The sequence below is a fragment of the Gavialis gangeticus genome, unplaced genomic scaffold (genome assembly GCF_001723915.1).
Source record: "Gavialis gangeticus isolate Ggan-Ray unplaced genomic scaffold, GavGan_comp1, whole genome shotgun sequence".
Taxonomy (NCBI): domain Eukaryota; kingdom Metazoa; phylum Chordata; order Crocodylia; family Gavialidae; genus Gavialis; species Gavialis gangeticus.
The window spans coordinates 43,415,556-43,426,754 of record NW_017729031.1 but is presented as its reverse complement, the minus strand read 5'-3'; the positions used below and the strand labels follow the sequence as shown (position 1 = coordinate 43,426,754).

The following is an 11,199-nucleotide window of genomic DNA, read 5'->3' as shown; positions in this document are numbered from 1 at the left end:
TCTCCCTCTCCCCCCCCCCCCCCCCCCCCCCCATGATGCCCATTTGCTACCAGCTGCTCTAGGCAGATTTTCCTTCTGGCTCATGAAACACGACTTGATCTAAAGACTAACCTGGCAGGGAACACATGGGAAGAGGTACTCAGTTATATGGGGATGGGAGCGATACTGGACTTACTGCTCACAACAACATTACTGCAATATGGTCTTGTCTCACTCTCCCAGGAAGTCACAGGAAGGATATTCCAGCTCGCTGTTGATACTGCTGCTTACAACCTAGTTTTACTTTACGTGATAACTCCCTTCTGTCCAAACTACCTGGCAGCTTCTGATTATTACTATGGATGCAATGCCTGTGGCATTCATTGCCCACTAACGATATAAAAGCAAAGCAAGACAAGGTTCCTGGCACAAGGAACTTAAGTCAAATGCACAGCACCAACACAGCCAATGAAAGCATTCACATAGAAGGAGAAAGGGGAAGCACTGAGGCAGCATCTCCCTCGGAGCTCTTCACTGGCACCCCCATTAGCACAGCATTCCTGGTGTGGCAGCAGCTGCACCCACAGCAGCATCATGCTTTGCACAGGGACTACAAAACTGCCCTGCCCTGTTCAAGCAGAGTAAGTTGTGTGAGTGTACCTGCATCTCCCTGAGGGGCTCCTGCAGGCACTGCTCTCTTGGGTGGATCAGGCCTTTCTACGTCCATGTCCCTGACTGGCAGAAGCTTGTGGTGTACACCTGGCCTAAGAAGGCCTCTCTCTCAGCAAGCCATGCATGTTATCATCCATGGAGAACCTGCTGGTGCATGAGCTGCCAGAAGCAGCAGAGGGGTGGGTCTCCTGCAAGTGGTTTTTAACCTTACCACAGTTGGGGCAGCAGTGAAACACGGAGCTGCTGGGACGAGGTTGCTAGTGAAAAGCAAGTCAGAAGGAGCAAGTTCTGAGAAGTGAACTTAAAAGACAGGGAGGCCAAGACACCAGCGATTCAAAGCAGAACAGGGCAAGGGGCTGAGAGGATGTGCAGGGAGTGCTGGGGGCCTAGCAGGCATGAGTGGGAGAAGTGAGTGCAAAAAAACTCAGATGTAGGCAGGTCAGAAACAGAGAGAGACACCACAGAGGGGACGGAGGCAGAGGGAGAGGCAGGGCTCCTATGCAAACAGCTAGGAAATGCAGCATACAGCACGGAGTAGGGGGGAGCAAGGTGCAAAGTGGGTGGTGGGGAGACAGGGCCTGGGGAGATGACAAAGGCTCTAAGAGAAACAACACCAAGGAAGGGCTGGCCCTGAGCTAGACAGAGAGCAGAGGGGGGTGGATGCCGATGGGGTGCCCTAAGCTAGCCAGAGGGGGTGGGCTGAGGACCCCCGGCAAATGAGCAGTTCTCAGCACTGACCTTGCCATGTAGCCCAAGATGTGGGCTCGGATGACAACAGCCGCTTTCCTCAACTCCTCTTCCCGGTCCTTCTCCAGCTTCTGTTCAAGAGCTTCCTTCAGGAAAACCTGACGCCACAGGGAGGAGTTTCAATAAACACAAAGAGAGGAAAGAAGTCAGTCCCGGGAGAGGAGAGCAGGAGGTCTTGCTCCCTGGTGACAGCAGAGCGGTCCTTTTACACTGCTGCCCAGGATCTCTGCTGCCGGCTGCAGCCACTCCAGAGTCACCCTCCCCACTGCCCTTCTGGGTGCTCGTCCTGGTACCACAAGCAAGTCGTGCTGGGACATGAGCCAAACTCGCTGCCAGCCCCTGCCTGCTTCCACTCTGGCCACGGCTCTAAAGAGAGAAGCAGAGCAGGGAGGGGAATGTGAGGAAGGAGGAGGAGGAGGAGGAGGAGGAGGAGAAGAGTTTGCATTAACCCTTTTCCATCTGGTAACTTCTCTGCCACACAGATCTGCTCTCTCACTGCAGCAGCCACCAGACACAAGCTTGTGACTAAATATAAAGGAATTGTGCTACATTTCAGGGAGGCATGTGTGCGCGCGGGGGGGCAGTATTTCCAGGCCCCTGAAAACAGCAGGAATTCTGGCAAGGGACAGGAATGGAAGAGTCAGAGAAACATGCCAGGCCCCTGCCCTCCCTACCAAGCATCCCCTGGCCAGACCAGAGCAGCTCCTGCACTGAGAAAACAAGGGATGGGATGGGGCACTCCCAGTGGAACAGGCTTAGCTGGGAGTGAGCTGCACCCCTGTGAAGGGGTTTCTTTGCCAGGACCAGGCTGCTCCAGAGGTATTTGTCCTAATAGTGAATCACAGCTGGCTCTTCTCTAGCATCTCCTACTGAAGGGGCTCAAAGTGCTTGGCAATCTAAGCCAATGCTCACGGTGCCCAGAAGGCAGCGTTGGGCACCCACATTTTAAGAGGAACAAAGGAGGGACAGAGACAAAGGGTCCATCTGCACTGCAGCCTGCGCAGACTACCTGACCAGTGACCGGCTCACCCTCGGTAGCTCAGTGCTGCTGACAGGGCAGGCTGGGTTTTGCAGCCTGTGCTTGATTCTGCACTGCTGTGGCCACAGGAGCTAGCATAGATCTCCCCCGAGATGCAGACATGGGCTGCACTGTAGGCAAACCCTATGCCCTAGGGTGACCACCTTGCTCTTATTAGGCGGGACAGTCCCAATGGGACAGCCCCAATGGGAACATCAAGTCCCAGTCCTGGACTCAATGACTCCCGGACAGCATTTGTCCTGGATTCCCAGTATCATGTGCAGGGATCCGGGTTTTCCATTCACCGCAGAAAAACATGGGAAACTGCAGGTTTCCCCTTACAGGCTGGCAGCATTCCTGGAAGCATCCCTGCTGCTGTGCACACTCTTGGGGACGGGGTATGGGAGGCACATGCTCCCCCCGACTTGTGCATGAGGCAGAGGCAGGCTGCCCACTGTGGGTTCGGGGATCCCCGCCCTGCTGCCCTCACCCCAGGGCCTGAGCAGCCCAGTAAGCAGGAGCCGGCATGGAAGGGCACAGAGGCTCAGTGTTGCTGCCACTGGGAGCCCCACGCTGGCCGCACTGCCATGATGAGGCACCCCATGCCTGCCCAGCAGCAGGGCAAGGAGCCCCATGCCAGCAGTGGGCAGCCCACATCCTCCCCCACCCGCACAGGCTCAGCTTGGCTCTTCTCCAGCCATTGTGGGGGTGGGGAGAGGAGGGCTTGTGTCCTACCTTTCCATTTTTAAAAGGTAGTCTCCCTACTGTGCCATGTTGTTGTCACTGCCCTAACACAACATGGCAAGGGGCACATCATGGGCAGAGGCATACCTTGACCATCTCCTGGCAAGCAGCGCTTCCCCCTCCATTGCCAGGGTTTGCATTGGCTCCATGCTCCCAAGTCAGGAGCTGCTTTTCCCTTTAGACCTGGGCTCTGCCATGGACATTGCAGAAGCCAACAGATCCACACAACAAGCAGCAGAGAGGGAGCACATGGCTGGGGCAGAAGAACTCAGACCAAGATTCAACAACTTCAGCCCACTGTCTCCACCGTCCAGCAAGACCATCCCATTCTGTGATGCTTTGGTAAGGTTTGCAGGGCATGCACAAGAGCAGTAAAGCACTAAAAATCCTGCACCAGGCCCCTCAGGCAGGTGCTGGGGCCAGGGAGACCCATCCCCAAGAGGGGTGCTTATTTTGAGAGCGTGATCCCCAGAGGGAGGCTGGGGGGGTGGGGGGTGTAAATGCTCTCGCTGCAGTGACGGCCTCTGGGCTTCCTATCCAGCAAGTGACACAAAAAGATTTGCATGAGTTTAGACTACAGGCAAAGAATCCCCGTGGCAAGAAAGTAGCAAGAAAATCAGCTGTTTGTCTGCAATGAGGCCTCATGAGACTCAGAAATAGAGACCAGGTATGCCAATATATCTGCTCACATTAGAAACGAAAGGAAGTTTAATCTGTGCTATTTCAGCTGCACAGCAAGACTTTTTACTGCATCTGCTTGTGAGGACATATATGCCTGAGTATGCTGACCCTGCATCAATGAACATGTACAAGGACTACATACATGTAAGCATGTGCGCATGAACATCCTTCACATGCTATGGACACATGCATGTGTGATTGTGGCTATAGCACATGCACGAATGCACAAAAGCTATTTAGCCCCATATTGCAGGGTCTGTCACAGGGAAAGCTCTAAAATCCTTTTTGCCCTCTTTAGCATCCGTTTCTCCTCCAAAGTGCCAAAGGTCCATGATGTCTCCCCTGGATAACACTGGTAAAGGAGGAATTGGATTGCTGTGCCCTGCATGGAGAATGATAAGACAACTGCTCTTCCCACGTAAAGCCAATTCTCTCATTCACCCAACAAGCATTTACAGCCCAGTTTACAGAATAGAAAGGAATGCTCCCAACAGCAAAAGACCTTGATTGGAAGGGGACAGGTGTTATGGGCATCAGGTCCAGGCAGATGAGTGCTCGACATGAAGGGGACACAGGTATTCTCAGCCTCAGGACAGTTGCTGCACTTCACTGCATCATACTTTAAGGCCTCAGGGCTTTGGAACAAGCCCTTTAGTTATGACACTGCCCTTCTCATTCTGCCAAACTCTTCCTGCTGCAGGCTTCAGGACAACGCCTGCCTCTGCTCCTTGAACCACGAGCATGGCTGAGAATTGCCAGAAGAGCAGCTGCTCTATTCTTAATGAGAAACACAAAGACCATCCTGCCCTCCCTCCCTCCCTTGCTTCCTTTCCCAAGCTCTACAATCCCCTATGTTAATTCAGGGTCTTTTCCTTCCTCTTCCAAACAATTGCCAGGGATATAACTATCCTCCAATTCAGTCTGCAGGAAGTATTCCCCCTTTCTCTGTACTGTCTCCTTCTCTGCCCCCTCCCAAACTCCTTCCCAGGTTATACCCCTCCCTGGCTTACCCCGGCCTTTCCCTAATCCCCTCCTACAGTCACAGTTTAGTCTTCTTCTCTCAGCACCAGATAACACTGCTGTGCTTGTAGTCAGCAGAACTGGCACACAGGGCACAGGGAGCCACTCACTTCTCTTCAGGGTGACCAATCTCCCTTCTGATCCCTCTACTCAGTGGCTTCATTTAATTTACTGAAAACCCTGGGGCTTTGCCCTCATCAGGATAAAGGCATCTTCTTGCCTGTTATTGAGGGTACTAAGGATACTGCTTGCACAGACATGGCAGCTATTAGCAGGCTGAAGTGGGCTCTGGACCCCCTGGACTCTTCCCCGTGGTTTGCTGACACGTCAAATCCACCACACCAGTGCTAGGATTTTACTCCATGTCTGATAACAGGCAAGAATGCACCTCTCCTCTCCTAGTAAAGATAGTGCCTTGCACAATGCACAAGTATTGTGTTTAAAATACGTCCCCTTCCCTAAGGCTGGCACAGTCAAGGAAAGGACCTGTCACTTACAGGAAACTCTGCCTTGACTGGATGTCCTGACAAGATCAAAGGAGCTGCAGACAGCTCACCCACGCACTCTTTTAACCCACCGAGGTCAGTGGAGACAGGCTCAGCCCATGATCCCTGTAGGAAGGGTGGAGAAGAAATGCAGCCCACTCAGGTAGCCCCCTTTGCAACTCTGACATTCACAGGATCCAGGACACTCATTTTCCCAGAGTCTACCAGCCTTCCCCTTCCCCGCGGCTCCTGTGTAGGCCCCCTAGCCAGGCCAGGCCAGGCCAGGCCTGGCCCTTATCTCTGGAATCTGAGGGCAGAGGGCCACAAGGCAGCTGCTGCTTCTCTTACTGCTTTATCCAGGCCACTTCAATTCCTCACAGGATGGAGTTTCCCCAGGGCCTGGAAGCGAATCTTCCACAGTCAGACAGGGACACGTTTTCTGACACTCAGCTGGAATTTTCCATGGGCACTGGCCTGCAAAGGGATTTCCAAACAAGGGCTCATGTCCTCTCTTGCATGTCTGTGGCAGAAAGAGGCTGGGAAAGTATGGGGTATTTTACATGTTCCCCTCTGTTTATTTCTCACTTGAGATCCTGCCTACATTACAGCAGTTCACCCCAGTGCAACCGCTGAGCAGGATCGCAGTGACATGAATGAATCCTGAGATAAACAGGCAACTAACCAATGCCACATCAACCACATGAAGCCACTTTTTACAATCAATTCTCTAAAGGGTAAAAGGGAGAACACTTTTATCATACGGTGGCTATTACCTGTAGGCATGCTCTTATAATACCAAACCATGGAGCCTGGCCTTCGCTGACAGAGGGGCAACTGACTGTGACCGAGCTTCTGCTTAGCACACACATGTAGCCAGGTACCACAGAGCAACTGTAGTGTAGTAAAGCCCCCCTCTCACTGTGCAGTATACTGTTCACACATCCATGTCCTATGGTGAAGGCTTGTGCCCACTTCTCTCATGTGACTTTTAAATCCGATACCTTATTTTGTTATCTGTGGTATCACAAAACCTAAGAACTCCAGCCTTGGACTAGGGGCCCATGAAAGATGGAAACAAAAGATGTTTCCTGCCCTGAGCTCTTTAATATCTAAGTAGAAGAGTAAGGTCTCAGTATGTCCATAGCATCAGATTAAAGGAGAGTTTTAGAGGGATCTGAAGAAGAATAAGGATGTGGCCTTGCAGCTGCTTACAGGGAGGCTTTGCCCAGGTGCAAGGGGCAGCAGAGGGAAAAGCATCATGGCATCATTTGAAAGTTAACAAAGGGGCAATAGAGACTGGGATCAGGGCATGGTCATTCAGGGAGCTGACTTTGAAACTGAGTAAGAGATGAAAGGCCGCAAAATCCAGCTGTGCTGATGCACTTTCCTAGTGTAGACAAGAGCACAGTCACTGCCTGAGCTGGACCTGAATTTCTGGTTCAAAAAATAAAAAGGAAAGAACACAACTTATGAAGCTCAAGCCAAGTCACCACAAGAAATCCCCATTCCACCCAATCCTCCTTCTCCTTTTTGACACTCACACGGCACAGGCCAAGAGCCAAGAGCTACCGGACCACCAAGAGGAAGAGACGCCAGGTCCTCATCATCGGCAATTCTATCCTGAGAGGAATGGAGGGGCCGATCTGTCGCTCCAACCCCATGGCACTTAAGGTTTGTTGCCTGCCTGGAGCTTGGATTCAGGATGTCATGGAGATGATCCTGGACCTCATCCGACCCTCTAATCATTACCCTATGGTCCTCATCCATGTGGGAATGAATGATGCAGCCAGGGGCAACCTGGACTGCATCATGAGAGACTACAAGGCCCTAGGGGCAAAGCTCAAGGAGACAGGGGCACAGGTGTTTTATTCTTCTAGCCTTCCAGTGAGCAGACGTGGACGTTGCCACAAGACATGCATTGGCAAGGTCAACCAGCGGCTTTGGAGCTGGTGTTACCAGGCAGGCCTTGTGTTCTTGGACCATGACCCGCATTTCCGCACAGAGGACATGCTCGAGCAGGACGGGTTTCATCTCTCCCCAAAAGGTAAGCGTGTTTTTAATTCCAGGCTGGCTGATCTCATACGGCGAGCTTTATACTAGGTTCGCCGGGGGATGGGGCACAGAGAAACATAAGGACACTTCGCTGTCAAGCCAGGTGACATGCACAGGTAGTACCCAGGTAAGTGACAGGGACCAGGGCAGACTTAGGAACAAGGGAGCAGCACAGGCACCTACAGGAGGCCTCAAATCCCTCTACACAAATGCGCAAAGCATGGGGAATAAGCAGGAGGAACTCGCCCTCCTGCTAGCTAACAAAAACCCAGACCTAGTGGGGCTCACAGAAACCTGGTGGGATTCTACCCATGACTGGGCAGTGGACATAGAGGGATCCAGGCTGTACAGGCAAGACAGAGCAGGGAAAAGAGCGGGGGGTGTAGTGCTGTACGTCAAAGAGCAATACACATCCTCACTGATCAGGATGGGGTTAGAGGAGAAGAAAAATGAGGCACTCTGGGTAAGAATGCAAGGGGGCATGGGGAAAGGGACTTGATAGTGGGTGTCTACTACAGACCGCCTCACCAGGGGGACGAACTAGACCGGGAATTCTCAGGTCAGCTCGCAGAGGCTGTAAGGACAAGGGATGTGGTTGTCATGGGTGATCTAAACTACCCAGACATCTGCTGGGAGGAGCAGTCAGCCAGGTCCAACTGCTCACAGAGGTACCTAGCCAGCATACTGGACCTCCACCTAACCCAGAAGGTGCACAGTCCCACCAGAGCAAATGCCTTGCTGGACTTGGTCCTTGCCACAGGCGACGACCTGGTGAGGGGTCTGCGGGTACTCAACCACCTGGGTGATGGTGATCATCACCTGCTGGAATTTACTATCCAGCGCAGGGGGGCGAAAGCAAGCAGCAAGGCAGAGGTCCTCAACTTCAGGAGGGCCGACTTCTGTAAGCTAAGAAGGTTAGTAGGAGAGGCATTGGGGTCTCAGAGCTTCAATGAAATGGGAGTCCAAGACGGGTGGTTATTCCTCAAGGAGACGATCCTCCGAGCTCAAAAGGAGTCAGTCCCAACATGCACCAAGGAGGGCAGGAGTGCTAAGAAGCCCCCATGAATCGGCAAAGGCATCCAGGGATGCCTGAGAGCAAAAAAGGAGGTCCACAAACAGTGGAAGGAAGGGGCTATCACCAAGGAGGATTACACCCCCATTGCTCGGGACTGCGGGGAGGCTGTTAGGAAGGCCAAGGCAGAGATGGAGCTAGGGCTAGTGACCAGAATTAAGGATAAAAAAAAAGTCCTTTTTCAAATACATAGAAAGTAATAAGAAGGCACCAGGTAAGGCGGGGCCCCTACAGAACAGGCTTCGCAATCTGGTGACCGCAGCAAATGAAAAAGCTGATCTCTTCAATGAGCTCTTTGTCTCCATATTCCTGAACAGGGACCGGGACATCTCCCCCACTAGAACTGTGGACAGACCCAGGGGAGGCACTGTCATGCCTAGGATCAGGGACGACCTAGTTAGGGAACTTTTGGAGGGGCTGGACAAATTTAAATCAGTAGGTCCAGATGCTCTCCACCCAAGGGTGCTGAGGAAATTGGCAGGGGTCATAGTGGGGCCCTTGGCACAGCTCTATGAACGCTCATGAGGCACTGGCCAGGTACCAGAGGATTGGAAAAGGGCCAATGTGGTCCCCATTTACAAGAAGGGGAGAAAGGAGGACACTGGCAATTATAGGCCAGTCAGTCTCACCTCTGTTCTTGGGAAGACCTTTGAGAAAATTATTTAGGAGCACATCTGCAAGGGCCCAGCTTGGGAGGTAATGCTCAGGGGCAACCAACACAGGTTCAATGAGACAGATCCTGCCTGACTAACCTGGTTTCTCTTTATGATCAGGTCACAAAGTCCCTGGATGAGGGTGCTGGCATGGATATCGTCTTCCTGGACTTTAAGAAGGCCTTCGACATGGTTTCCCACCACATTCTCTTAAAAAAACTTGGTGACTATGGCACTGATGCCTACACAGTCAGATGGGTGGCAAATTGGCTTGATGGTCGTACCCAGAAAGTGGTGGTGGACGGGTCATTTTCGACCTGGAGGGATGTGGGCAGCAGAGTCCCCAGGGCTCGGTCCTGGGGCCTGTACTGTTCAACATCTTTATCAGTGATCTGGATGCAGGAGTGGAAAGCACGCTATCCAAATTCACTGACGACACCAAGGTGTGGGGCGAGGTGGGCACGCTGGAAGGAGGGACAGAATCCAGCTAGATCCAGACAGCTTACAGAGGTGGGCGCATGAGAATAGGATGGAATTCAACACAGACAAGTGCAAGATGCTGCATCTAGGGGTAAGGAACTAGCAACACCCCTATAGGCTGGGGAACTCCCTTCTTGTTAACACGGTGGCAGAAAGGGATCTTGGAGTCATTGTTGACTCCAGGATGAAAATGAGCCACCAATGCGAGGAAGTGGTCAGTAAGGCTAACTGCACCTTGTTGTGCATCTACAGATGCATCACAGGCAGGTCCAAGGAGGTGATCCTTCCCCTCCATGTGGCATTGGTCAGGCCACAATTGGTCAGGCCACAATTGCACTTTAAGAGGGATGTGCCTAACATTGAGAGGGTCCAGAGGAGGGCCACTCGCATGGTCAAGGGGCAGTGGGGCAAGCCAGGCCCTACAAGAGAGGCTAAAGGACCTGAACCTATTCAGCCTCCACAAGGGAAGACCAGAGCGCCTGACTGGCTGTTGGGGCAGCGGCGGGAATTCCAAACCACGGCCTTTAAAAGCCACGGTTTGACGTAGCTCTGGGCACTCGGGAGCCAGCAGGGAGAAGAGGAGGGATCCAGGCACACTTGTGTCCCACACACGTGTGCCCCCTTACCTGACCCGAAGCGGAGGCGAACGCAGCAACAGCGGAGCTAGTAGTGGGGCAGCATCAGCTGAACCCCCTAAGGTAAGTGGGGCAGAGTGACCGACGCAGCTGAGCCGGATCCGGAGGGGAAGCCCCCCCAGATCCCTCTTAGCTGAGCCGGTAGGGAGCTGCACTCCCAAGCCGCGTGAACAGAGTGCACCGGCGTGCGAGCAGGAAGGGCCAGGAGGGAGACTCCTGCTAGTGCGGGGCAAAGGCACCGCACTCAGCCAGAAACAAGCAGCAACTCCTACAATGGTGTCAATGGGGAGTGCTGCCAGGGCCCCTGCCCGGGGGCACAGCCTTCCTGGGGCCTGTCTGAGGCCTCCACCCAGACAGAGCCCATGGGGGAGCTGGCATCCCCCCACCCCCTGGCCTGCCGGGGTTGCCCAGCAAGGCCTGGGGGGGGCAGGGATTGGGGACCCCCACATCTGTCCTGCAGGCGCCCGCCTTAGGGCCCTGGAGGCACAGGTGAGGGAGCTCCAGGAGGAGGTTAGCAGGCTGAGGGGAATCAGGGAGGTGGAGGAAGAAATCGATGGCTATTTCCTTTCCCTGCAGGGTTACACATCCAAGGAAGAAGCACCCCAGGAGGTGCCCCCCACTGCAGAGTGGCAGATGGTCACCTCCAGATCCAGGGTTGCTTGTAACACAGCAGTACCACTTCCTCCAGTCCGGCTGGAGAACAGGTATGAGGCCCTGGCAACACTGGAGGAGAAGGAAGGAGAGGAGGCAACCGGAGAGGAGGCAACTCCACGCTCTCCACGATCCGAGCAGGCCAAAGGAGCTAAGCAGTCCCAGAGGAGAGAGCGTCGAGTGATTGTCATAGGCGACTCCACCCTGAGAGGTACAGGATCCCTTGACACGCAAGGTCTACTATCTACCTAGAGCAAAGATTCAGGACGTGAAGGGGATGATTCAGGCCGTGATCCAGCCCACCGATTAC

At 53.5% G+C, this 11,199-nt stretch overlaps 1 protein-coding gene across 1 annotated transcript in view; it reads right to left on the bottom strand.

Moving 5' to 3' along the window:
* Window positions 1-11,199, bottom strand: part of LOC109301498 (unconventional myosin-X-like) — a 173,254-nt gene that overhangs the window by 89,023 nt on the left and 73,032 nt on the right. The window contains exon 21 of the mRNA XM_019522687.1: window positions 1,390-1,496. Coding sequence (XP_019378232.1) covers window positions 1,390-1,496 — 107 coding nt within the window. The remainder of the gene's footprint in view (window positions 1-1,389; window positions 1,497-11,199) is intronic.